Source organism: Ursus maritimus, unplaced genomic scaffold (assembly GCF_017311325.1).
Source record: "Ursus maritimus isolate PB19 unplaced genomic scaffold, ASM1731132v1 scaffold_21, whole genome shotgun sequence".
NCBI classification, from domain to species: domain Eukaryota; kingdom Metazoa; phylum Chordata; class Mammalia; order Carnivora; family Ursidae; genus Ursus; species Ursus maritimus.
Window position 1 is genome coordinate 5054243 of NW_024424564.1, and position 25193 is coordinate 5079435.

The 25193-nt window shown below is 39.4% G+C and overlaps 1 protein-coding gene across 1 annotated transcript in view; it reads right to left on the reverse strand.

Moving 5' to 3' along the window:
* Positions 1-4045: 4045 nt before the first annotated feature.
* TAFA2 (TAFA chemokine like family member 2) overlaps positions 4046-25193 on the reverse strand; it is a 101446-nt gene continuing 80298 nt past the window's right edge. Inside the window, exons 2-4 of the mRNA XM_008684369.1 lie at positions 8285-8437; positions 7109-7233; positions 4046-4174 (exon numbers count right to left, since the gene is read on the reverse strand). Of these exons, the coding sequence (XP_008682591.1) occupies positions 4046-4174; positions 7109-7233; positions 8285-8437 (407 nt within the window). The remainder of the gene's footprint in view (positions 4175-7108; positions 7234-8284; positions 8438-25193) is intronic.

A 25193-nucleotide genomic window follows, 5' to 3' on the forward strand; every position in this document is an offset into this window, starting at 1 on the left:
GAAAGAGAAAGAGATGTTGTCCTCACCCCTTAATTCCCAGGACATAAGCAAGAGCCTAAAGGTGTACCTCATAGTTCCTAACGAAGTTCTGTCATCCCCAAACTAGATTCTATTACGATGTGTGAACATTCACAATTAATCGTAAGATTATAATCACAATATTCAGAGTAACACCTAGAAATAAACACCTGGCTCAAAAACTATAGAAGCATTTAAATCTTAAAGGAACTTCAAAACACTCATGGGTTGCCCATTTTTTCATTTTAATTGTAAAACTATAGGCCAGGTTTTGGAAATATAGCCCCGATGATATATTTTTAAGTCTTCACTTTAATTTCCAATACCTCTCTAAAGAAATACCAAGGGAGACACTCCTGGCCCTATTAAATTATTAATTAAGTAAGCAGCTCTTAAATTTAAAACACCAGGTTTAAATGTTACTTTTACTGGTGCTACTACATGGACACCTAACTTGTTCCACCTACCTACCTATGGACTCATTATCTAATTGAGGGGAAAAAAACAAACTTTCCATATATTAATCCATTTCTGTCCACATCTCTTTAAAAAAAAAAACTTTGATGTTATCATAGTAATTATATAGTGCCTTAAATACTTTTCCAAATGTCCCTACCATTTGAGATTTTAAATCTTTTATAATAACAGTATCACTCAATATCTGCATTTGTTACTATAGTAAATACTTTTTACCTATTCTTAATAAATGTGGAGTTCAAGATGTTCTAGACTTGGTGGGTATTAATGCAATACCTAAAACATACTCTTCCCACGGTTGTCTCCATTTCACCTACTGGCAACTTCGTCAAATATTTAAGTCAGTTGTGATATGCCTCCTCTTACCCTTCCAATCCTAAATTCAACCGGTTGCCCTTACTCCACTACTGCTACACCAGCATCATTGCTGTCCCTTGAATGTGATGTTCCCACAGCAGCTCCCAGGATTGGTCCTTTGTACCTATTCTTCCGTTTACCTGGAGAGCTGTCCTCTAGGTAGCCATATGCCTCATCTCCTGTAAGACCTCAGGCAAATACGCAAGCTCCCTTGCTCAACACTCTCAAAATTTCCCTCCAGCTTTCCTTTCACCATCTACCCTACTATCTACTTCACCGACTTATTTTTGTCTCCCTCTGTGTGATAGGTAGAATTCTAAAGATTTCTGTCCCTTCCTTATTGAAATAAACACTAATCTAAATACTGTTGTGAAGGGACTTTGCAAGGTCATTAAAGTTCCTCAACAGCTGACCTTAACATAAGAAGATCATCTGCGTTCTCTGGGTGGAACCCATGTAATTACTTGGGCCTCCAAAGCAGAAGAGTAAGGCAGAAGAGAGATGGTAGAAGGGCGGTCAGAGAGATTCAAGGCATAGGAAAGACTCCACGTGTCATGACTGGTTTGAAAATGAATGAGTGTGACCAGGAGAGCAGGCATTCTGACAGAGATGAGAGAGACTCCCTGATGACAGCTACTAGAGAAATAGAATCCTCATTCCTGTTCTTACAAGGCACGGAATTCTGTCAACACCCTGAATGAGCTTAGAAGCAGATTCTTCCCTACAACCTCCAGCAGGAAACATAGCCCTGCTGTGAAAAGATGAAACACCCCGAGCCACGAGACCATGGAGCCGGGCTGGGGCCCAGTCTTACCTACAGAGAATAAATGAATGTTACGGTAAGTCCCAGAATTTGCAAAGGCAGCAAGCGAAAACTAATACATGCTATTGGAATATATGCTCGATGAGGGCAGGGATCCCCATCTCAGAGTTTTCTTCATGCTGTGCTGCAGAACCTAGACTAGGACCTCACAACAACAGACAATAAATACTTGTTGAATGACTGATTATACACAGTATACGCATTCTTGCCCATGAAATCTATATTTTGAGATGACAGAATTTTTTTACCGCAAAACATTGAATAAAAAATATGAAAAATGTAAAAGATGAATTGATGCGAAAATGGTCTAATCTGTAGTTTCTATCTCTACAAATTAGTGGCAGCTGGCTACCACTTCCTAAAGTACTGGTTTTCAAAATGCATGTTGTAACATATTGGCAGGTCGTAAAATCAATTTATGGGGTTGAGACAGGTAAGGAAGGAAGGAAATAAAACCAAAAACAAATAGAATTTTCATTTTAGTGAGGGGTCCGTGAGTGTGCGTGTGTATACTGGACCACACTGTGAGGTGTATTTCTTACTGTAAGTACCGTCAAAATAATTGGAAAATAAGGGCCCTAAAGGTCACCATATTCTGTGTTGTGGACCAGGATGCAATTTAGGGCCTGACCAGAGGTGAGATGAAGACAAATGACGGGTGAATGTGTCTGTTAAGAAAGGGCTGATCAGGAAAGAACTACACTATCGCGAGACTGTGATTGAATTTGCAAGGCGAGAGAGAGAGAGAGAGAGAGAGAGAGAGAGAGCGCGCGCGCGCGCACTGTGGTTGGAGAAGTCACACAAATTGCACCATCTTAAGGTGAGGAAATGAACCTTTTTCCTCTTGCTCGGTTTTGTTTGTTTTGCATTGGGGCTGGAATAGTGCCCCTGGGCAGTGTTCAAACGCCCCTCCCCAGCCCCCATCACAGAACGGTCAGTGAGTCTTGGTATAAAATCCAGCCGCATCTGGAAGAGGGTGACTTGAGGCTTTAATCAGCAAAACCTCCTAAAATGCTGTTTCTTTTCTTCCTTACAGGGAAAGGATTAAAAACCCAAATACTTATCTATCTTCTGAGATTAGCCAGTTATTAGTGTCATATAAATGTAGCTGGAAAGGAAGTTAGAAATGTCCTTGGCACGTGGAACCAAAAAATAAATCCTGGTTAAAGGAACTCGAAGTTGAACCTAACTCAATATCCTCATTTATTTTGCAGATGAGGACGCTGAACTAAAGTCTTATAGCCATTATTATAACGATGTTACTCTTATATTTATCCATGATTCCAGTGTTTATTGTTAGTGGACTGCACATGGATGACAAGAATAATGCAACTGTACACTCTTCATTCCCCTACTCTAGGGCATATGCCTGGTTGGCAGGGACCACACCATACATCTTTGTACTCTCATTAGTGCCTGCTGTGGTTTGGGAAATTAAATAAGATAATACCTGCAATACACTTAGAGTGCCTCGTGTACGCTAAGAGCTAAGTAAATGCCTTCATATGTGCTTTTGTTGCTTTGATTGTAATAAGAGCATTATTATTATAGGATGTTTATGCATAGGAAATTCTTAATACCTGTTGATTTTCTTTGCATTACATGCGAAAAGGAAATCATATTTTATGCACTTAAAATCCACTTATATTTGAAGAGACATTAAAAAACTAGAGTTCTTATCTGCTTGAGGCACTTTAAACTGGCAAAGATTAAAGAATTCCAATTACTTAAGACATTTTCTGGGTAATTTTTAAGTATATGAAAAGTAAACAGACCTAGGATTTGTGATTCATAAAGATAATATTTCTAACGAAAATACAGAATCTTGCATACTCTGAAGGTCATCTTTCTTTAGGTAAGAACCAGACTTAAGAGCTACATGACCATTGGTGTTTAGAGCCCATACCCATGGCCATGGGCTGTGAATCCTAAAATCAATCAAAATGTGACTTCCTTTAGAAGATGTTCCAGAGAGAAAGAATATCAAAACATTAAAAGAAATGAATCAGCCTATTTTTCCTGAGGATCCAACAATGTTATCAAAGGTTTTTTTTCCCTCAAATCTTACAAGCTCTACAGCACCTTTCCCCCCTGCTACTTTTATATTATATAATTAGTGTATAATTATGTGCTCTTTCACGCTGGAAAGAATATTCTTTTATTAATGACTCTTTGAAAAGTTCTTTATTATTTATCTTTGAAAGTGAGTTTGAAATCAAGGGACTCTCATGACTTTTCCTTTCTTTTTAACTTTGGAGTTCTTGAAAGTAATACAATAGGTGGTTGCAGAGGTCATAGACAGAAGTTTCCACCTTTAAGGTAAGAACTAGAGTTCAGGAAACAAATGTTGCATCCTCCGTTCCCTCCAGATTAAATGTTTGGGGTACTGAAGAGCACGAGTGGAAAATACTGATGTTCCAACAAGGGTTGTGTGTTCTTTGCCTTTTCTCCCTTGTTGGGACAAATAGAAAATGGATCCGAATAATAAGCTTCCTGAATCTGGTACAAAGACAGAAGGGGGATATGATTCACATTTATAGTAGCAAGTACAATGTAAATTCCAAATTAGTCTTAAATGAGGAATTCACCCAGCCCATAATCTGTAGTCAATTCTGGAAAGTACCACCACATCTCTGCTGAGGCTAAGCAAGTCTCATTGCTGTTTTTGGCTGACTGCTTTTTTTCTAACATTCGGCTTACCGGAGCACTCCAGATTGAATATGGGCAATTAAAAGGAAGGGTGTACATTATTGCAAATTTTAATCATTTCTCGAGCCATTTTGCTTGCAGTGATAATCCCACAAGACCGACATATCTTGCATAAGAAACTCAGATGGTTTTTGGCTGCGAGCAGCTCTTCAGTTACTTTGTAACCTATTCATGCTTAACTTCTGGACTTCCCCCATTTGTGGCTGGCATCTGCCAACTCAGGGATGCAGTGCAGTGGCTGCTTGGCTCCCCACAGCCATGGCTAACTTATTTAAGACTGGCACATGAACACTAGTGCCAATGGATCAAATAATGATCAGACTTCGTCTCGATTCCACTGCTGCTCTCAATGCATGGCCGGAGCTGCCTCTGTCCGACACGTTCACGGCATGCAATTTCAAAAATTTGTGTCTCCTCTACTTTTTTGGTACTATTTCAGTGGAGAGAGCAGAACAATAACCTGATGACCTCAGAAACTGTTTTTTGACGCCTCAGGGAAATTGAGCCAAATTCTTTTTTGTAAACCAAAAGACACTCACAACTGCCCATCATTTTGCCTAGCCATTTGGAATACCGTGATGTCCCTTTGTTGGACATGTCTACATAGCTTCCTTCTCACCAGCAATCTTTTTCTTGTGAAGAAAAACAAAGATAGCAATTTACGTTGATTGTATTCAAGAAACTCCGTCTTTCAGGATCACTGATCTTATAGATGATGATTTTTCCTTACTTTAAATGAGAATCACAGCCTCCGAGTTAGAAGGAATCTTAAAAGAGATGAAGTAAAAAGAGGACGCACAATATACTCTATGTGGCCTAACCCTTTATAACGAAAACGAACTGGAGGATCTAGATACGGTCTTCCCCACTTGCCAAGTTCTCAGCCTCTCATCCATCTTGTTTAATTACAAGACGAAAACCGGTTAAATGGGAAGAATTGCTGAGACCAAATTTTAAGTTTGGACCGCTGAGACTAAGGCACAGCAGGGAGTGAAGCAGCCCTTCTAACACAGCTTACTGTGGGAATTTCGATCACATGGTCTTGACCTTTTCATTTCAGTGATCCAGAAAGTTAAAGATAATTTTAAAGGTCTACCTAATATGAATAGAATGACAGGAAGCTCTCCTCACTATTCCTTAAGAATAAGTTAAATTATCTAGTTTAAACGACAGGTTAAGAGATTAGGTTCTGGAATGAGACTGCTCCGTTTGAACCCTGGCTTCCCTGTTCATTAGCTGTATGACCTTGGAAAGTCACTGAGGGTTTTGAAACTTCGGTTTACTCATCTGTAAAGAGGAGATAATATTATCTTCCTCACTGGGCTGTTAAGAGGATTAAATGAGCTCATTCACATGAAGTACTTTGTTCGGTTTATGGCATATGTTTTAAGTATCCAATAAATGTTAGTTTCCTCATGTCCACTGAAGTAATAAAAAAGAGTGTGGTCACAGAGTGCGATTTTTTTTTTTTAATTTGCTTCAGAATCTCAAATCTTTCTTCAGTGAATTTCCATGAGTGCTATTTGGACTAAGAATTTATAGTGTTAGGGAAGGAAATATTTTCATGCTATAAATAACTTATTTTATATTGCCAGGATGTTTTTAACAAATCAGTGTGGTTTATATCATGTGCTGAATAATACAATTATTCTAATTAACTGATCATGCACTCTGTAGGTTTTGGAAAAGTATATCAGCATTTAGCCAACAAATAGAATCATGAATAATTTGACAAAATATAGTTTTTATTTATGCTATTAGTTACTTTTGTGTATGTTTGAACAGCCAATGCACTAAACATGTTATTCAATGGACTGGATTATATATCTGATAGGATTTAAAAATAATCCTCTTGAATATGTCCAGAGAGGTTTAAAAAAAAAACTGCTTTTATTAAACAATATGGTACCTTAACCAGTCTCTGCTTTTATGTTACTTTTTATAAAATATCATATTATTCTTATCTAGTCCCCAGTTATCCAATTCTAATCAATAGTCTGCTTTCCCCTAAAAGCAAATAGCAAAACAAGATGGTACTTTTGTTTGCTGATTCTACAGAAAATTTAAATTCTGCCAGTCCAGAATATCCATGGAGCTAATTAGGAAATCAAAGAATAAAGCTAACCATTTTTCTTTTCTCTCCCCTGTCCCAGCAATCATTGCAAGCTGAACTACATCATTGTCTGAAGAGTAGTCTTTTCATATTGACCCTGAGATTTAGAAACTCCTCTCGGTAACTCATTACAAAGTTTACCATTAAGAAAACCATTTATTGACCCAGAAACCAGGGAGATCAAAATAATTACTTTCATAAAAACGAAAGACTCTTAGTTGGGAAATTGTATCGAGTAATGTATAAAATAAATTTTCCCCCCAGAATATATTCAAATTACTGTCCATTAAAGAATAAGGGATTTGGGGTCACTTTCTCATCATGTAACATGCATCCGCAGGGGGTTTCACATTCCTGTCAGTATCTCATGAAGGAATACACAACATTGATTTATTAAATAACATGACAGGTGATGGCAATCTATAGAAGATGCTATTCTGAGTAAAATAAAAATGTGCTATGAAAAAATGAATTAGGAAGACAATGGGGGGTAGAGTATGGAAAACTATACTTTCCACGGTACAAGCATCACTTAAACGATGTTCCTGCGCATGCCCACGCTCTATAAATTCAGAGACATTGTTGCTTTCCCAAGCTGGCTGTCCACTTACCCTGGTTGTTTTCACTTTATTCCCAGAGGAACAGCTCCATCCTTTCCGATCCGGAAGAACTTTACATTCCTCTCCCTCAAGACAGGGCTGCATGTGGCACCACCATTTCTGTTCCACGATTGAAGCTACAGGAGATAAAAAGCGATCAGTGCAGTGGTTTCTGTTTGGGCATTCATCTTCTGGGTGCACAAAGAGGAACAGTTTTTCCCACCACTGGTTAGACTGGGTTTTGAAGCATGCTCCTCTAAAATCTTTCTAGACTCTCTAAAATAATGTTTGTTTTCAATTTTAGCTTACCGTGGTGAGAACACTCTACCCTCTTCACAAATAGTATTGTTAATTAGAGGCACATTGTGGAAGGATTTTTTTCATGTGAATATACAGGCTTTATGAAAACGAATATATTGGGAAGAAACTCATATAGACATGCATACCCTGATCTACCTAAAGATAAGAAAATTAACCTATTACCAGTTTAGAGCCAATATTTTAGAAGTAATGTGATACTTCCCACAAGTAGGCTAAAATGAGGAGGATATTAGCGTTAATGTGTTTTTGGGGTTTTGTTTTTACTGTGGGCAGTAGCCATCATCACAAGGAATGAGCCATACTACTAGGAATACTTACGTTATTATTTATGGTAACATTAATTAAATAGACCCATACAAAGATGTGTGTCCTATTGTAATTAGGTGAACCCTCCAATAAAATTATTTTGATGATCTCCATAAAAATCAATATTTCATGTGAATTCACTGTACAACTACAAATTCACTCATTTATATGGCGCTTATTTTTTCATTCTTAAGAACCATCCATGGGATTAGGTCACCATACTGTTTAATCCTCCATTTTCATCTCTCCTTTCCCAATTAATTTACACCCGTGCGCGCCCTCCACCGGTAAATCAGTATTTCATGGTATCAAAGTAAGAAGCACATGGACTTGTTGGAACCTCACTAGAACGCCTTTTTTTTACAAAACTGCGTAAGGTCTTAGACCTCCTTCCAGAGGATTTTAGATTTCAGCGTGCCCCCCCCCAAATAATCTCTCGTCAACCACATGATTTTTGGGGTGGCCCCTCAGGACTGACCACGGTCAACAGCATTATAGTGGAGTTCCAGCTGTAACCAGCCCCCAGCTACTGAGCACAATGAGCAATGGAGGAGGTCGCACCATCAACACAAGACGGAGCAGCTCGCGTGGTGCCTGCCACCTGCCCGGGGAAGCAGGAGCACTTGACGGTCTGTGATCGCTCTTCTATCTTGTTCTTATTACAGCATCTGTGGAGTGCCACCACCTCGCAGGTGCCCGTTTTAACATGATGAGCTGCACAAACAAAAACGAGATAATAAGACAACATTGAGAAAGCTTTGGCTTCTCCCCCTCTTTTTAATTAGCAGTACGTTACATATAGCTCTATAAGGGAGCCACCATGCATGAAACTAGAAATACAATGATGCTGACTCCATAATGCAGATTTGATTTCTTTTCTAAATGTGCAAGGACCATTTCTGTCAGGAAAGGCCTGGTGAAGCAGGAACAATTAGTGACCAGATTAGAATGAGCCGTTAGAACAGTCTGAAATAAAGAGACAGTGTGTGATGCTATCAAAAACATACTTATTTGCATATGACTTTTTTGTCCATCACGTTAATCAAAGAAAGGTGCCCTGCAGTGGGGCTAAGAGCAGACCTCTTCTCAAAGTGGTGGGTTGGGGGAGGGTTAGGTTACATTGTTCTTCTAGGGGTGAGTGCAAAAGCCGGACCGGGAACCTCTTTTCAGGAAGCAAGGAGGTAAAGGGTGGAACCCATCTCCTCAATATTATTCTGCCCAGTTTCCCTGGGAATGAACTAATTGGGAATTCTTGAAACTGCTGCCATTTTCCTGGAAGTCCCAACTAGTTTCCCAAAAACCTTTCCTTTCCATTTTGCCTTGAGGGAACAACTGCCACCAGTAACAACAACTGTAGCCAGAATGTGGATGGGTTTATATCTAGCTTGGGAGCCCCATCCAATAAGCTGTGAGGCTCCCCCACCCAGACCGTTAACCTGGCAGTAAGGCTCCCACATGGTTTGGGGGCTTGGACTTATAGGCCTCACTTATCATATTATGATAGGGTTCTAGTTTGCCTTCATTTTTTTTTTTTGCAGCATTTCATCTTCAAAGTATTAACCCTACTTTGAAACAATAAAGCAGAAGTTTTGTCTGCTAAAAATAAAAAGCTGAAAATCAAACATCCATTGAAACACTGTGCTTTCAGAAATTTTAAAAAATGTGATGTAAAAACCAGATCTGAAATTGTTTAATGTTATAAACATATCGAAGCCCATTTTGTAAATGAGATCACTATATTATGTATTTATATTACTCTTCCCCTGGGGGATGAGTATCACTATGCAGTAACTCAGGTTAGACAGCATGCTTAGATTTTTCCTGTAAGAGAACAAATCACACATATTGTCCATCCCTCCATGCGAGACCAAGAAACTTGGGTATATCATATGGCTTTGACATGGGATCCTCAAAAGAACTTTCAAGAAATATACCATTTCCAATGCCACAAAGATTTTCCTGCCACTGTAGATACAAACGGGGATTTCTCTGTGTTTGACTCAAACACAAGGCTATCTCTGAAATTTAAAAAACTTGAGTCAGCCCTCCTTCCTCTTGTGCTCTAGAAAATATTTTCTTATGATTCAGTTTTGTTTAATTTATTGAATGCTTCACATTATGTCATACAAGTCAATATGCTGACTTTTGCACTGCACTTCACTTAATCACATTTTAATTGAGAGAATACCACACTTCAAGTATGGTTCTGAGTACTGGGGGATGTAACGATGAAAAGTAGGGACATAGAGCCTGCCCTCAGAGAGCTCATATTCCTGCGTAGAAAACAAATCATAAATACCTGTTAATGATTAAGAAGCTCCTTGAAGGAACTGCAGTAGAGTAAGGGGAGAGTAATCAAACAGGGAAGGAAAGTGTATTTTTGTGAGTGTCCGAGAGGACCTCTGTGAGGTAGTCTGAAGGATGACCTGAGTGACGAGAGGGAAGCATCTGTTATGAGGATCTAAGAAAGGAAGAACATTCCAAAGAGAAGGAGCAGCAAATGACAGAGAACTGAAATGGGGAAATGTGTCGTGTGTTCCCAGGACAGCAAGATGACCGGTGTGGCGACGGTGTGGTTGAACAATTGAGAGGTCTAGGGAACTGTGTTCAGGATTGTGGGAAGATGGAGTAGGGGCTGGTATGCTGTAATAAAGGGACTGGATTTTACTCATGTCATGAGGGAAATACTCTAGGTGGATATGGTATCATCGTATTAAATGCTTTAGAAGTTTGCTCAAACTGTTCTTTAGAGAATGGATTGAAGAAGCAAGAGTGGGATGAGGGAGACCAGTTATGAAGAGGTTGCAGGAGCCTAGGGAATAAAGGATAGGACTTGGGCTATACTAACAGCAGCAGAGCTGGGGAGAAGTAGCGGGTTAGGAATATTCCCCTGTAGAGCTGGTTTGACTTGCTATTAGATTGGACGTGAGCTCTGTGGGAAGGAGGAGTTAGGATTACTCCTCAGCTTGTCCTGAGCAATTAGAAGTGGGTGGTTCTACAAACTGGGGTTTGCCAGAGGGGAGGTAGGTGGGTGGGGGGGGTGGATAAAACAGGTGAAGAGCACACTGATCATGATGAGCACTGATTATATTGTTGAGTCATTATATTGTACACCTGAAGCTAATTATACATGAGCCGTGTTTGTGTGTGGGTGGTGGTGGTGGTGGTGGTTCTGGCAAATAGAGAGGGCCTGGGAACAGGGAGTTTGGCAACAGCTGGGTTGGGTTAAACTATCTGTAGTTGTGTGTGTGTCAGTGTTAAATCTGAGACTATTACAAGGCACCCAAGTAGAGATGTAAGTCAGGCAGCGACATTTATGACGTGGAGCTTAGGGAAGAGATTTGGGCTGCAGATACACACCTAAGAAATCCAGGCTGATAGGTGATATTTAAAGGCACAGACTAAACCAAATTACCATGGAAAGGTTGCCAGCAATAGAGACCTGCAAGAACAGCACATGAGGTAAGATAAAAAAGAACATGGGATGAAAGCATGGAAAGACAACAAAATGTTTCAAGAAGGAGGGGATCAATCAGCTGTGGCGAGTGCTGCTGAAAGGTTTAATAAACAGAAATCACTGTCCACTAAAAAGTAAGATCATGTACTAATTAAGAGCCTTCAAAACCAGAAAAACTGGGTTCAACTGAGCTCCTCCTAACAGCTGTGTGGCCTTGGGCAAATTATTTCGTATCTCTGAGTAGCATTTTTTTTTTTTTTACTTTCTAAAAGGGGGATATTAATAGCACCATCTTTATAGGGTTGGTTTAAGGATGAAATGAGTTCATGGGTATGAAGTATTTAGAGCACTGCCTGCCTCATAGTCGGCCCTCTGTGTTAACTATTGTTAGCATTTGATCGCAATGAAAATCATTTCAGTGGCATGATGTGAAAATAAAAGCATGATTAAAGTAAGTTTATTGGAGGATGGGACGTAAAACTGTGCAATTATACAAATTTCTCCCAAGAATCTTTTGTTAAGGGAAGAAGGAAATGAGCAATAGCTGGAATGAAGCATGGTGTCAAGGGAATCTTTTTTAATGAATGCCATAAAGGCATACTTTCTTGCTAGAATGATCTGGTAAAGAAAGGCACAATATAGGAAAGAAAATGGGTAATTACAAAAGCATATTCTTGAGAAGGAAAATAGAATTGAGATTCAGGGCACTTGGGGGGTTGACAATAAATTGATGCAGAAATAATCTATTTCAACAAGAGTGAACGTGGGATGTGTAGCGACAGAGGCTGGTGGGTGTGAATGGATTAGGTGGTGAGAAGATGTAGTTTCTTATCTGACTTCACCTGATCTTGCTATGCAATATGAGAGATGTCTGAAGAGAACAAAGAAGATATAAAATAGGTATCTCAGAAAGAGGCAAAGTAGATTTCCTGGGAAGGAACAGTAGGATCGCCTGCAGGGGCTTGGCTGGTACGCACCAAACGGCAGAGGATGGAAGAAGATGTGGGATGTCAGAGCAGACGGAGATGAACATCTCTCTGATGATTGAAGAATGGAGATGAACATCTCCCTGAGGATTATTTGGGATGCTTGGACTTCTGAGAGTGATTTAGGNGAAAGATGTAGGTCATGAGGTCAGTCTACTAGTCTTTGGGTGGAAACCAGGCTGGAGACAAGAGATTATTGGGGCTTCTTCAGATACTGATGCTGTTCAGCCCAGCACTGAGCTGAGATGGCTTGGGGACAGCCTGAAGTGGCAAGGGTTCTGTTCTCTTCCAAAGGGTTCTGTTTTCTTCCACAGTATGACAGCAGCCAGGAGCACACAGGGACAATGCACTGACCTCTCCCCTGGGAGGAGAGGCACTATTTCAGCACCCACAAAGGCCATTTTACTATTTGTTAGAAGGAGATTTTATCACATATTGGAAAGGAATGGACAGGTGGAAACTCTGTATCTGGTTTCCCCTTCCCAATGCCAATATCAAAATTCATGTCAACCTTGCTTGGCAAGAAATATAAAAGGATAAAGCAGTTGCGGTAGTCTTTGATAAACATTAGTGCTGTTTGCTAAATATTTCTGGCTCTCTCCCTTCTGGACACATGGTAATATTGTGTTTAAAGGAAAGCTAAAGTAATAGGCGTCACTTATGAGCAAAAGCAAAGGATATCAATCGGTGTGGCTGCTTTAAGAGCTAGTGTGTAATTCACCACATTTCTCCCCACCAACCCAAGCAACCAAGTATGTTCTTGACAGTGGAAGCTGTATCGACCTGAGTTTTCAAGTGAAGAGATATGAGGCAAGTTCCCACCAACCATGGTGGACCTATGAATGAGAAATAAGCCTGAAGCTCTTACAAGCCTCTAAAATTTTGAGGTGCTTTTTGTTACTGCTTCAAAACTTAGCCCAACCTGAGGACGTAGTAGTACTTTATACTCCTTCCTAGATTGTTCAGTAGGATATATTTTTTCCAAATGCATTAATTGGAGGATAAGCCAGTGAAGCATGATATCTCTAAATATATCATCCTAGCTTGTGTGAGTCAATGAAAATGAATATTTAAAGGAAAATATTGGGGATGTCTGTGTAGCTCAGTCAGTTAAGCGTCTGCTTTTGGCTCAGGTCATGATCCCAGGTTCCTGGGATCCAGTCCCACATCAGACTTCTTGCTCAGCAGGGAGCCTGCTTCTCCCTCTGTATGCTGCTCCCCCTGCTTGTGCTCTCCCTTTCTCTCTGACAAATAAGTAAAATCTTTAAAAAAATAATAATAATAAAGGAAAATGTTTATATATTATATAATTTAAAGGACTGCAAAGAGTTATTCCACAATTGGTTAATTACTTCGGCTAAGTTTGGTATGTGAGGACTCTGGTGAAGAAAGTATGCTTTCTTGTTCGAGGAGAAAGGAAGAATGATGCCCATATGGTATAATGAAGAGGAGGATAAAGTAGGAGCTGCACTGGGAAGACTGACAGACACGTCCTCCCCTTCAGAGCACATGGTACTAAATGTGAAGAGATTAATAATAAAGCTGACCAGGAAGAACAAGCCTGACAGACACAGGCTTTGCTGTCGTGACCTTTCTCTTCATTGAAGGAAGAAAAGGAAATGTACAGACATACAGGTTGAGTTTCCTGGTGAAAAATGGGACTTAGTAAAAAAAAAAAAAACTCGGCCTCTGTTCTTATTAAAACTGAAGTTATAAAGCTTTTTTGTGGAGGAATGAGAGGGATAATTAACCTTTTTAAAATAGAACAGATGATAGGTAAGTAGATGGATGGGTAATATTATCCTCAAAGTGTATGAAGGCATGGGTAGGAAGAATATTGACTTCAGTATGTTTTGGTATATGCCAAGTGAAACAAGATACCTCAAAACCGAGGAATTAATCTTCTAGCAGAATTTAGTTCACCTAAGCATGGCATATGTTTACATATGTATAGTTTTCTTAATTTGTCTGTGTATCTTAACTTCTTAGGATAACCAGATTCTTGTAGACAAAGACTAATTTTTCATGTAAACTGTTCAGCATGTGGTATGTGTTTAATAAATGGTAAACAAGCAATTTAAGAAGGTAAAACTAATTCCTGTGGTTTTCCTTTAAAAGGTTAATGAGACGGTAGGAAATTCCAGCAGTTACTACAATTCTCTATACAGATTCAGACAGAGCTCTTGATAAACGAACCTAATCAAATATTAGGGCTTTCTAAATTAACAAAATAGGCTTCACAGACACTTAACATCATATTAAAATGATGCAAGACCCCCTGGAGAAGATTTAAATGAAAAAAGAACAAACAATTTTCTTCATGTCACAATTCCCAAGTCATGAACAAACCAACAAAACCCACCTTTCTTCTGTTCTTCTCTTTTGTCCCCCCTGGGTGTGATGTATAAACACCAAGGGTTGCCTCCTACATCTTTGTAAAAGGACGCTAGAGACACAGAGGCTTAATTCTTATAAAGATGGGGATACCGAGTTTTACCCAGCTCTAATTGTGGCCTTCCATTATTACCCCATGTCTCATTTCAGCAATAGGACCATTAGCCCTCAAGAGCCCCCAGAAACATGGCGTTACAATACTGCCTCTTAAGGCAGCCTCCTAAACCATGTCTCAAGATTTCTGAAACTTTTCTAAAGCTATTGTGACTGGTATATTCTGGCATGAAGTCCTATAAGGCATTTTAACAACACGTTTGTTGTTTTCAACTGCTTTTTTCACTGACTGAAAGTAATTTCTCCAGAGGGGGAGAAAATCTGAATTAAATAACATTTGGTTCATATGCTTGCATAGATTTTTAAAAACGATATGCCCACGTACATAATTATAATTATATATGTACATGTATGTTTATACATGTGTTAATATGATCACATTTTATCCATCACCTGTGAACCAACTATAAATACATAGGTATGAAAAACTGGTACACAGTAGAATAATATTTATGCAGATCATTTCACCTTGAGGAATGGTTGCTGGCCTTAGGTTAATAAGAGGACAAAGCTATGCATATCACATTCTGTACATATGAATCATTCATTCACTCTGGAAACGGTGTATAAAATAATGATAATTGCTACCATTTATTGAATATTCACTATATGCCAAGCATATGAAACTGCTTTTAAATTGTAGCATTACTTAAATATTAGTTCTCTTTGTTTTTACTATTAATGTAATTAGTGAATACAAAACGATGGAACATATACAAGTTACAAAGACATAGATGCTAGGGAAAATGTCTACATTTTCTAAAAGTTCTAATTTCATATTTCAAAAAATCTGTATACATACTTGTGTTGACATGAGGTGCATATAAAAAAATATTTAATTTGACACTTAAACTACAGAAGAGAGTAGATTCAGCATCAAGTTGTGAATTTGTTCCTACTGGGATTCCTTTCCGTTAGATTTCAGTTTTTATTTGTATTCTGATTTGTCTCATTGATTCTAAAATTTTGTTTGTCTCCGTACACTCCTATTTAATGGTTTTACCCAGCTTGACTAGCTCCCCAGAGAGTCTGCATTACACCTTCTAAGCAGAAATAAGGGATCACGTACATGCACCAATAGACATCTGAAATGCAAGCTAGTTAGTGGATTCAGGTTGCTGGAAATCACTTTGAATGGGAAAAATGTGCTGAAACAAAAACTTTTTGAGACAGCTAATTTCTCACTTTAATTCATTAGAATGAGAAAATAGGGCACAGTTTTAGACTTTCATGCTGAAGCAATCTAATTAAAAGAAATGGTTATTTAAAGGGCTCAATGAAATTTCAAAAGTTCACGTAATTTATGAAGTCAAAACGATCAGAGAGGAAATAGCCAAGTGCCGATGACATTTTTACAAAGCCTGTTTTCTCAAACTGCTCCAATTTATATGAAAAAAATAAAGTCAGTGGAGGAAAAAAAGATGGGCACTAAAGGATAATAACCCTAATAATGAATGGTACAGTCTCCATTGACAAAAGTCAGCTCTCAACCAGAGGATGTCCCCCAGTCTGTTTTACGAGAAAGAGGCAGAACAGAAGACTCACTCTTGAGAGAATTTTAAACTCCTTGCCACTCAGCTCAATCATGAACATCTTCTCCATCCTCATCCTAAATGAGAATTGAGGTAGAAGAGAGAGAAGAAAGCAAATCTCATGGAATGGTGGTCCCTTTTAAACTACCAGAACATTTGCTTTTAATACCTGCTCTGAAAAACAGGAACTGGACAAATCAAATCCACCTGTCTGGAAATTGGAACCAAAAGTCACAGAATTGCCACGTGGAAATGGGCACGTGGCATTAGAAGTCAGGTGACTCGTGGAGAGATGGGTCTATGTCTCCTGGTGATGGGACGCGGAGCAGATACAAAGAGATGTCAGAGGTAAGAGAGGAGGGAGTCCCACACGCTGCCCTGGTGTTTGCCCTTCCTCAGGTCTTCCTGATGTTTTCCAGAATTCATGAAGTATTTTATACACTGGGTTTCAATGAACCTGTTTTTTCCTGAGGTAATTCGATGACGTCTCTGTACTTTGACCCAAAAATGTGCTGAATGCAGTATTTCTCCTTTTTTAAAAAATTAAAGTTATTCTTAACAAAAGCTAATTATCAGGCAGAAGTATTTCTGTCACCACTTTTAAGAGCAGGAGACAAGTTTCTACCTTCAAAGTAGGATCCAGGAAATGCACGATCCAACAGTTGCACTTTGTACATTTCCCTCGGAGTGAAAAGTGACATTTCCAGTGATGACCCCGAGGCCATCTCAAATTACTCAGACAGGAAAATGTCTACTGTGCTTTTTAAAATGTTTCTAATGTCAAAGGTTTAAAAGCAGATTTTCTGCTTAATCCCAAATTACATACACAGAAAAAATGTGAAGAATCAGAACATCCCCAATTCCTATAAACTGTAAGAGTCATGCTGTTCTTTTATGATTAATCAGATTCCTGTAAGTGTCCCTTGGAGGGAGGGCAGTGCAGCCCAAGTGCTTCTTGAGGAAAATGACATGGTGAGCGGAAAAAGCCGTAAAAAGAAAGCTGGGGTATTTGGGCTCTCCTGCATAGTTCTCTGTCCCTGAAGAGTGTACTACGGAGTAAGTCATTAAGGTCTCTGGGTATCTTTCCTCTTCTGCAAAATGAAGAAATCAGACTAGTTTTAGCATTAATTTAGAGTTGAAAGTTCCTTCCAATTCTAAAATTCTGTGAGTTTATGAAATGATTAAGTTTCATTATAATGGGTACAATATATTAGACCTACCAGAAAACGAGAGTCAAAGTAAAAGATTTTTGAACTTCAAAGTAACATAAATTAACTTCATTAAGTCACTGAACTTGATGAGAAACAGAGAAGGGAGTTTCTAAAATTTATATTTTAGAATATATTTCTTGTCTGTATGAAGTCACAAATCTTAACTACACAGAAATAATATGCACTATAAAGTCAACCTCCATCCTTATATTGCTTTACGTACAAAACTATTTAATTACCATCGATTCCATGAGAGCAATCAAGTCCGAAAGGTGATAGAGCACAGTGGTTTGGGTGGGGATTCTGAGGCCCGATGGTCTAGGCTCAAATCCCAGCTCCCAAAGAGAGTGCCTAACTATTCACCAAGCCTCCTTTTTCTTTTCTTCGGGGCATACAATTGGACTACATTTTCTACTCTTTCTTGCATGTGACACATGGAAGGTAGGCAGAAGCGAGTTGTATTTCTTTAGGACCAGGCCTATAAAAACCTCCTACTGTATCAGCCCCTCTCCCTCTTCCTCTTTCAGACAGATGTCCGTGCCAAAGGTGACCCTGAAGAATCACCATCAGCCTGGATCCCTGAATGACTGTATCAAGGAGAAATCCAGCCTCTGACAATAATTGGTTTCACACGCCCAAGAAATAAGCTGTGTTGAGTCAATGACATTTAGAGGTGTATCTGTTACAATAGCAAGTATTGATGAATATGCAATAATATTCCTATTAATGGACCTAGGAAGGAGTCAGGTATAGTCCAAATGCTTCTTAAGGGAATTTATACAGTGAATAAAAAGAGCAGTGCTATGGTCAGAATGTGTATGACCCTGCAAAATTCAAATAAATGTTAAAAACCTAATGCCCAAGGTGATGATATTAAGAGGTAGTACCTTTGAAAGGTGATTAAGTTTACTGCTGATATGGAAGAGGTCCCTGAGAGCTTGCTCACCCCTTCTGCAATGTGAGGATACAGTGTGAAGTCAGCAGCCTAAACGAGGGTCCTCACTGTACTATGCTGGCTCCCTGACCTTGGACTTCCAGCCTCCGGAACTGTGAGAAATAAACTTCTCTTGTTATAGGGCCACCCAGTCTCCAGTATTTTGTTACAGCAGCCTGAACGGACTGATACAGAGAGAACAAAAAGATAGGATCTGAAAAAATTATTTCAACTCTCTATGCTTCAGCTCCCCATCTGTAAAATGACAATTATAATATCATCTACCGTAAAGGGTTGCGATGACGATCAACTGAATCAACATTCATAACGATGCTTATATTTGATGAAGAATAAATGTTAGATATAATTATTATGGAGGCTAAGGCAACCTTACTTAGACCCATGAATCTATTTATTGTATTGCAGGTATCTAAGAGAGAATCATCAATTTGTAGAGACTTAAAGACTAATAGAGATAAAACCCTACCTTGCCATTTTACAAAAAGGAAATTGATGGTTAGAAAACATCTATAATTTTCACTAATTCAAGATCAAGAGCTAGAGAATGGAAGATTCATAATTAGAACTCAGCTCTCTTAATTTCCAGTTCAGTGTCACTTCGATTACCTAACGCCCACATCTCTGTTCACCACATTCCTCTCATTGTACCTCTGAACTCGTCCTCGATTTCCGTGTCCTCCACAACTTCACTTACACTGACTTAGCTTAGGCATCTTCAGCATCTTTTCCTTGCACAACCACGAGGGGCCCGGACTGGTCTCCCTATTTGCTAGCATGTTCCCTTATACACACACACACACACACACACACACATGCATTCTACTATGGTAGATCTTCCTAGAATTAAGCCGAGGGTATAAACCATTCCTAGCTCTTCATTTTTTGTGGGATAAATTCACAGTTTTGGCATAGCACAAGCATCCTTCCACTGGCCCATTTCTGACATTTCCAGCCTCAATTTCCTAGGCACTCTTGTATACCCCACTAAGATCCTATAAACTCTCTTTAGAATCTTATTATATCTTTGCTCAGGCTCCCTGTCACTTTTCAATCCTGGCCCACTTTTTACCTCCAGGAAACATCTACCCCATCTTTCAAATTCAGAACATCACAACACTTTATGAATCTGTTAATCAACCCCTCAGGTAGACTGAACCCCTCTGTCCTCTGATTAACATTTTCTGACTTATTCTGCAATACCTGTAACGGTTTTCTATATTTACTTTTATATCTCTATTTCCCTCTACTAAATTGTGAGACCCAAATCATGATTATTCATCTCTGAATCCCCAGCTTGAGGCACAGTTTGAGATCCATAATAGAAAAATCAATATGCTTGATGAATAAATGAATAAATAAATGGTTTACTACAAGGGTTCTCAAAAGAGAAAAAAAAAACAGTAAATTTAATCATTTTTCCAAGTCCAGGCTTAGATGAACTTACTAGAAATTGTAAGAACATTTGACCTTGCTATTTTGTGGCTGCCTGTGTTTATGTGCTTAATTTGTTCCACCGGGGAGCCAAGTAGGGTTTCAGGAGGAGAGATGCACTCAATGAGCCCTGGACTGGGAGGTGGAAACCACTAGCTTCTATTTCTAGTACTACCACAAACTGACTATTTAATGTTTGGTAAATTGGTCAATCTCCCTAAGTCACAATTAATGTATCTTCTGTAAAATAAGGAAGTTAGCCATATATGACATAAGATTTAATATGTAGTAAAGAAAAAAAGTGTGATGTTAGCTACAAGTATCTCAACCAGTAGCATTTTTACATAATAGAAGAAACTTCTAACATAATCCATGAAAGCTTACTCATCCGAGTAGTAGGATATTGTACTCTGCCCCTAGAAGACCTTGATTTTAGTCCCAAATTGGTCAGGACAATTCTCTGAAAAACAACTTTACTTACTTGGACATTAGTTTCCTCAACTACAAACTTCAAAGGATCTCTAAGCATCTTTTTCTCTCTAAAAAATGTATTCTCTGGTGTGCTATGTACAAATCTAGAGGGACAGAGGCACAAAAGTCATTTAATGTTAGGAGATGATTATCCCCTAACACAAGGACTACCTTTACTGTTTCCTATATCTAATTTTGCAGATTCGTAATACCCTACTGTATACTAACAGGTTTTCTACATCTGGGGTATTCTTTCAAGCCAGCAAGACACCTATAAACAGAAGAAATCAGCATCGTTCAAGAATGAACAAAATCTTTGCCTTCCAACAAAATCTTTTTCACACATGGAAGATTTGCTTTGTTCCCAGTGATTAACATGAAAAGCACATTTAGATGGTCTTTCCTCTGCACTTCAGCAATTTCAATGTGGAACATGCAGGTTCTAAGTGTCACTCTAGATCAAAAGGATATAAATCTTAAGTCAAATTGTTAAGGAAGACTAGATGAGGCTTTCTTTTAGTTTTTAGAAGATGCTAGTCACTCTCTGAGAAATTACATGCCGTACTACCCATTCACCGGATAAGGATTTTATGTCCTATCAATTAAGCTTTTTGTTGTTGTCGATAGCTTCTGAAAATGTCCTCTTAAAAAATGACTTTCGAATTCATTAATGATGTGAAATACAAATTAGAATAGAGAAGTCGCAAAGTGTAATGAGAGGATCACTGGTCAATGAGTTGGAAAATCTACACCTTCATTGCGCTCCATTACTAACTAACCAAGAGAGCTCTGCCAGCTCATTCACACACTGAAGCTTCGTCCAACGCTGACTCAGTGCCAGGCATTGTGCTGGCTCAGCAGAACGTAAAACCAAAGGGAAAACCCTTCCTGCTTTCAAGGAGCTTAGACGGCCGTAGAGGGATGGCACCATGTATACAAAAGGAAACAGAGTGATGAACGGGACATGATGCAAAGAGCTGTGGAATGTACTAAGATTTTTTAAAAAAGTCAATTCCACCCACTGGGGGCAGGCGTGAGAAAGGAGATAGGAAATAATTTATAAAGAAGAGTAGGAAATAATTTGTAAAGAAGATGATGCTTAATTTGAATTTCGCAAGATGCCTGAAAGTTGACAAGTGAAGTCAGCAACATTGGCCTCACTGTTTCCTGACCTAGACCACATAATCTCCAAGTTACCTCTGGTTTTAAATTTATATACTTTTATGTGCATCCTTAGTAACAATACAGAAAGCTATATATTTGCATTTTGTTTACATACGTGTACATTTAACGATAGCACGTATACTATCCCAAACCCGATTGTTTTGTTTACATATGTGCATATTTAATCATAGTACGTATACTATCCAACACCCTATATTGAAACACTTCTAATATAAAACTTTCTAAAACGCTTACCTTGCTTTTTTAAACAATGTTTCCTAAATATCATTTAGCTTTTCAGTATTAACCTTGGCCACGGTCGTAAGCATCCAGTCCTCAGGTGTGTATAAAGTGTAGCTTTATACAGATTAGGAAAAAAAAAAAAAAAACACAAACCTACAAGACATTGTGTGAAATGTAGCACTAAGTGGATACTGACCAAGTGGCATCCCAGGAATTTATTTTCTTGAAAGGGTCTCTGGCGTTCTTTTGTTCTTTTGGTAATTTGGCCTTTTTCTCCTGAGGGTGAAGTGAGCGTGTGCAGGAACCCGCCCTCCTGGGCAGCGAAAAATGCACGCCCCCCAGCAAAACTCATTAATGAATCAAAAGTTAAAGCAGCCTCTGTGGGAGGCAGCAGAGCGTCTGGTGGTTTCAAGGGGAAAATCGGACAGATGCCAGCTTTTACACAGCTGTTACCAGCAGTGTGACCGAGCGAATTCACATTCAAGCTTCAGTTTCCTCATCTGCAAACCAAGAATAATCATCCTACTTCACGTTATTGTTGGGAAGATTAAGTAAGTACGAGCAAGTAACACTCTTAGCACCGTGTCCAGCGCGTAGACCGTGCTCAGTGGTTGTCGGCTGTTCTTATTATCATTGTTATTCCCGGTCCAGAGACTCCTATTGTCCTCGTGAGAACGTTCATCAGGAGGAGAGGTACAATAGGGAGCAATGGTTTTAAGTGTAGCTAACTGAAGGATTTCGTCCTCAGCAAGTTAACCTTTTTGTAAGTGTCAGTAGATAACAAATAGTTGCATAGTAGTTGAAAACACAAATTCTAGAGCCAGACTGTTTGGATTCAAATTCTGGATCTGCCAATTACTTCCTGCATAACCTTTGACAAGTTCTGTGATCTCATCTCAGTTCCCTCATCTGTAAAATCAGGCAAAATCACAGTGCCTGCCTCATGGCACTGTTTTAAGGACTTAAAATATCTAAAGCACTTGCAGCAACATCTGGCCACAGGAAGTATCTGTTGGCTACTGACAGAAATGATAATTTTGCTTAGCAACCTTCGGAGAAGTAGGAGGGAGGGAGATGCTGGCATTGGTGGTAACTTCTTACCTCGGTGGTTACAACATTTTCATGAAGTCCCTCCTGAGGACAAAGGCAACCGACAGAGCTCATTCTCTAGGGTCAGACAGACCAGAACTGGAAAACTGACCTATTGTGCATGATTTTGCTCAAGTTATTTCACTCCAAATTCTCAGGTGCCTCCGTCATAAAAAAGGAATAGCAGTATCTACCTCATAAAACTGTTTTGAGGATGAAATGGGATCCTGAATATAAAATGGTTACCTCTCTACTGGACTTGAAGAGATATTTTAGAGGGCTCAACCTTAGAGTGAACTGAATTTGAAGCTCATACCTTGACCACTGCCCTGCACTGTCTCTAAGGGGCAAGGAAACTACTCAGAAAAATTGTCAAACTCTTCTACCACCAAACCCCCATTCTTGAACCTTATTACCTCATTATATCCATCTCCCAGTGCTGGACTGGTTCTCACCCAGGGCTCTCAGTGGGTGTCCTCCTGATGTCTTGTGAACATACACTGACACTTGCCACCATCCTTGACCTTGTCTCTCACATCTAACACTGTGCCTCCCTCTGACTCCAGGTTTCAGTCTTATTCCCTCTCCTTTGCTGTATGACTTCAATCATTCATATATTGATTAAACACCTGTGGTATGCTAAACACAAGGAAGCTCAGGTCCCGGCCCTCCTGGAGAAGATACACATTAAACAAGCCATGACGGTGGATGGTAGTATAGGGAGGGGACTGGTTCAGGACACAGGCTGTGGAATTGGATCAACCTGGATTCGAGCCCCCATCCTCTGGCTTCTTAGCTGTGTGTTGAACAAATTAGATAATTGCTCTAAGCTTCAATTCCTACTTTTGGGAAATATGAATACCAAAGTCCACTTGTAACTAGAAGAATGACCCTCTGGTATCACCATCCACCCCCTATCTGCCTCTGAGAATTTGTTGACCAAGAAAGAAAATAAATCAACTTACCAGTTACCCTTTGCCTATAGAGACTGATGGGAGAGGATAACTGACTTTAAAATGCGATCAGTTAAAAAGGAAAAAAAAAAGTTATGTTTTCAAAGCTTTGGCCAATTTTTCTGTAATAAAAGGTCACCACCACATCTCTGTTTTCGGAAAACACAAAGCAGTGAGTCCCACTGGAGAATGAACTGTGCATTGCATCCTAATGTAAAGCTCTGTGTTCACTGTGAGCAGGGACCTTTACATACCATGTTGTGGTTAAGACAACGTTTTTCTTCTTAAAATGTGCTTAATAGGTAGTCTGTCTAAAAAGCACATTTTCCCCCTTAGAGTAGTAGTGTGTACGTGTGTGGGTGTGGGTGTATGTACATGAGTGACAGACACACAGAGAATGAGCTAATTTAATCCAATAATCGCACATCTGGAAGCTAGATTGAATAAGGAGGCACACCTTCGCCTCACACTGGTAGAGGACCCTCGGAAGGGATCAGTACTTGGAGTGACCAAGCTCACGTGACCATATAATTTATTAGCCAAATCAGGACCCTTTTAAAAGTAATGGATTTGCTATCAAGGATTATGTTGGAATAATAGGTGTAAACTGAAGCTGTCTGGACGCAAACTGGAACATAAAATCTGGACCATAAAACCGCTGCCAACGTTCCCCCTGAACTATTCTGCTCCAGCCCGCCCTTGCTGACTATGGCCTTACTCTAGGCTGCAAATCCAGCTTGTGACAATGTGCTCCTCTGCGTCATTATGTCCTCTGAACTCTCCCACTGGGCCTAGGGGGAGACTAGAATCCTAGGAGAGAGTAAAATCAGTTAGCATGGGATAGGTTTTCCTACCTGCACGCAGGGCTTGCACTCTGAAAAATCAGCCACATGCTTTCTCTGAAAAGCCTAGATTGTATCTGCTGGCCTTGATGCTTCCGGGCTACACGGGTGGTTTCCTCCTGCTCTGCATCTCTGAGGTCCCCTTTTCCTTCATTTTGTGACTATAGATATTATTCCCCAATATGACAACATCTCTATTAATGAAGGGACTGCTGCCCGATATTATGGTGATTTGAGTCAAAACCTTATAACCAGAGGTATAAATAACATTGTGCTTAGAGGTGTGTTTGAGGACATCAAATACAGAAAGTTACAATGTGTCAAATCATTAAATGCAAATGAAAACAATGTCAAGTACCCCAGAACATAATGTATGTGATTGTAAGCCAGAGGGCATATGGAACAGATGGCAGAGACTAGATTAACATCAGGAGAGAAGGCACACAAGGTTCTGAGGTAGGATAAATGCCAAGAGGCATACCTCTGCGAGGGCAGGACGTGTATCACAAAGGGAAGAAGCGAATAATGCAGGGATATCAGGTCAACTTCAGTCAGATTCAGTAAGAACCAGACACTTCACAATGTCCTTCCGTGGGCTGGAGATCTTGGAGGTGGAGTTGGAAAGGGA